Source organism: Zingiber officinale, chromosome 5A (genome assembly GCF_018446385.1).
Source record: "Zingiber officinale cultivar Zhangliang chromosome 5A, Zo_v1.1, whole genome shotgun sequence".
In the NCBI taxonomy this organism is placed as follows: domain Eukaryota; kingdom Viridiplantae; phylum Streptophyta; class Magnoliopsida; order Zingiberales; family Zingiberaceae; genus Zingiber; species Zingiber officinale.
Genome location: NC_055994.1, coordinates 7,474,144 through 7,476,626, shown reverse-complemented (window position 1 = coordinate 7,476,626; position 2,483 = coordinate 7,474,144). Strand labels below are relative to the sequence as shown.

General features: G+C 47.0%; 1 protein-coding gene across 1 annotated transcript; it reads right to left on the bottom strand.

Annotated features, from left to right (window-relative positions):
* Positions 1-647: 647 nt before the first annotated feature.
* LOC121982605 (auxin-responsive protein SAUR71-like) lies at positions 648-1,302 on the bottom strand. Its single transcript, XM_042535744.1, has one exon. It carries the CDS (start codon positions 1,235-1,237, stop codon positions 839-841), a length of 399 nt encoding a protein of 132 aa, XP_042391678.1. The 5' UTR covers positions 1,238-1,302; the 3' UTR covers positions 648-838.
* Positions 1,303-2,483: the final 1,181 nt, after the last annotated feature.

Here is a 2,483-nt window from a genome sequence, read left to right as displayed (position 1 = left end):
GTCTGCACACTTAGGTGAGCTTATTAGATCACAAATATTCTTAACTTTAAACCTTTGCCAATATGAAAACACAAGTTTGATTAGCTAGTGCTTCCAGTTTTAACAGAAACTGCTTGAAAGTAGGCTTCACATTTTCTTTCCATCACTTGGGAGTCTCCAGTAGGGAGTCTACAGTCAGGATTCTTCAGTCGAGATTCTGCAATCGTGAGTTTGCACTCGAAAAGTCAAGAGTTTGTCACTCGGACTCTGCAATCTTATGCAACATGGACTCTCCGGTCGGGAGTCTACACTGAGAAAGTCGGGAGCATCCTTGAGCATCTTTACTCAAAAGTCTGTACTCAAGAATCTACCCTCTAGCATATAAATAGCCCAATTTTTCAACCAATTCAATCATTTCAAATAACTCTTCCTTTTACTTTGTAACATGTGCATGAGATTACTCGTTCAAGGTCAGCTTAACAGATAAATTTAATTTGATTTATAATTTTAATTCAAATTACTCCACTGTCTCCGATAAAATTGTGCAACGGAATATATACCGAGGAAATGACTGCGCGTGTGAACTCTCGTCTCTCCCTTTTTCTATAAAGCAATGATTGGTCGCCATTAAAATGAATAGTTTGGCGAGATCGATCGAGCAAAGAGCTTCATGAGACGAACACATACGCCAAAGTCTTAGATTTTTTCTATATTCGCATGCCTGAAGAAGACAAATAAGACGGAAAGAGTGCAGTAACCAAACACAATGGTTCGAAGCATTATTTTGCACAACCACCCCCCTTCCCCGGCGACCTCAGCCGCTTATCTACAGCGAAGCTCCCCGCTTCGACTCGCCGGTTCAGCACGGATCTGAGGAGGACAGGAACCACTCGTCGAACGAAGACTGGAGCAGCTCTTCCTCCTCCGCCGCCGCCGCCACCGCCGTCGGCGGCGGCGGCGGCGATTTCCCTTCCTCGGTAGCGAGGAGCCGGCGGAAGAGCGGGGCAGGGCATGGGATGCGGAGCACGCCGCGCTGGTCGTAGCCGTACTCCTGGGCGGAGAGGCGGAGGAGCTCGACGAAGGCCGGGCGGTTCAGCAACCGGGTCGGGACCTCGAACCGCTCCATCTCCTCCCCGACGTAGACCGGCACGTGGCCTTCCGCCGCCGACTCCCGCCTCTCCTTGCGTTGCCACGGCCGCCGCCGCCGCAGCGCCTCGTACTGCGAGGAATCCGCCACCCGCGACAACCGCCGCAACATCCTCGTCCGTTCCACCGACGACTAATTGGAAGGACCGATGACTGGTTGGTTGGTTGGTTGGTTTCGTGGATCGTTTTTATAGCGAATAATAAATAAATTTTATTTTAGAAAATTAATAAAATAAATAAAATAATAATTAAATACCGGCGGGTGTGTGTACCATAAGAGTACATGACAGGTACAACTTTTTCTCAAATCTTTTTTTTATTATTTATTTATTAAAATTAAGAAAACCTTTTATAATCTCCATTCAATTTTATACCAGCAAGTGGAGAATCATTAATACAAGTGCCAAAAATAATTTTTTTAAAAACCTAGAATTACAGGACCACTCAAGTTTAAAAAAAAAATCATTCGTAGATTAATTGAAAAGATGATTCATCTGGTCTAAAAGTTGAGGAGATGAAAAGATAAGAATGTGACGTTTACATTGATCTTCTGTAGATTTCATGCGAATCTGTAACACAGATTACGTCAATGCTGAATCAGGGAAGGGGTCCTCGGTGTTGACCCTTCGACACTCAAGTCAGTCACCGGCGATGAGAAATGAAGCGGAGCAATAAAAAGACTATTGTAGCGTAAATAGTGAATATCGCATGTATTACGTACCTCCGTCGATACTTGGATCCCCTTTTATATAGAGTTCTAGTAGTGCGTGCGCACGCTTCCAAAGGTGAGCACGCTTCTCAAAGCTTTCCTTGAAAAGACTTGTTAGTAAAGTGTCTCTGATACAGTACCTTAACGGGCCGAGCATATCTCTAAAGTGACAGTGAAAGTTTTCACCGTACGATCTTCTGGCGGCCCATATCAGTGTCGGTGGCACCAACTTCCAAAACGATATCACTGGATATCATCAGAAGTGTACTGCTAGACCGAGCGGATTGGCAGCTCGGCCGGAATTCCGCCGCCCTGGTGCTCCGTCTGGCCGACCAGAACCTTGCTGTCCCTCTGTGTGTGTCTGCTCGACCGAAGGTCCACTACGTTATTGTCGAAGCCCGCTGTCAGGCCGAGTGGGGTAGCCGCTCGGCCGAAGTTGATTTCTTATTAAATTCTGCTGTTTGGTCGAACGGGATAGCTGCTCGGCTCGGCTTCCGTACCTTGTCTCTGAGCGTCGATTGCTTCCTGTTGTCAGGCCGAGCGGGATAATCGCTCAGCCGAAGTTGAACTCTACACCTCCAACTCTGCTATCTAGCCGAGCGGGATAGTCACTCGGCTCGGCTTCGGCACATTGTCTCTCTTGAGTGTC

Excerpts from the sequence above, each read along its gene's own strand:
- LOC121982605 (XM_042535744.1), bottom strand. The coding sequence starts at position 1,237 with ATGTTGCGGCGGTTGTCGCGGGTGGCGGATTCCTCGCAGTACGAGGCG.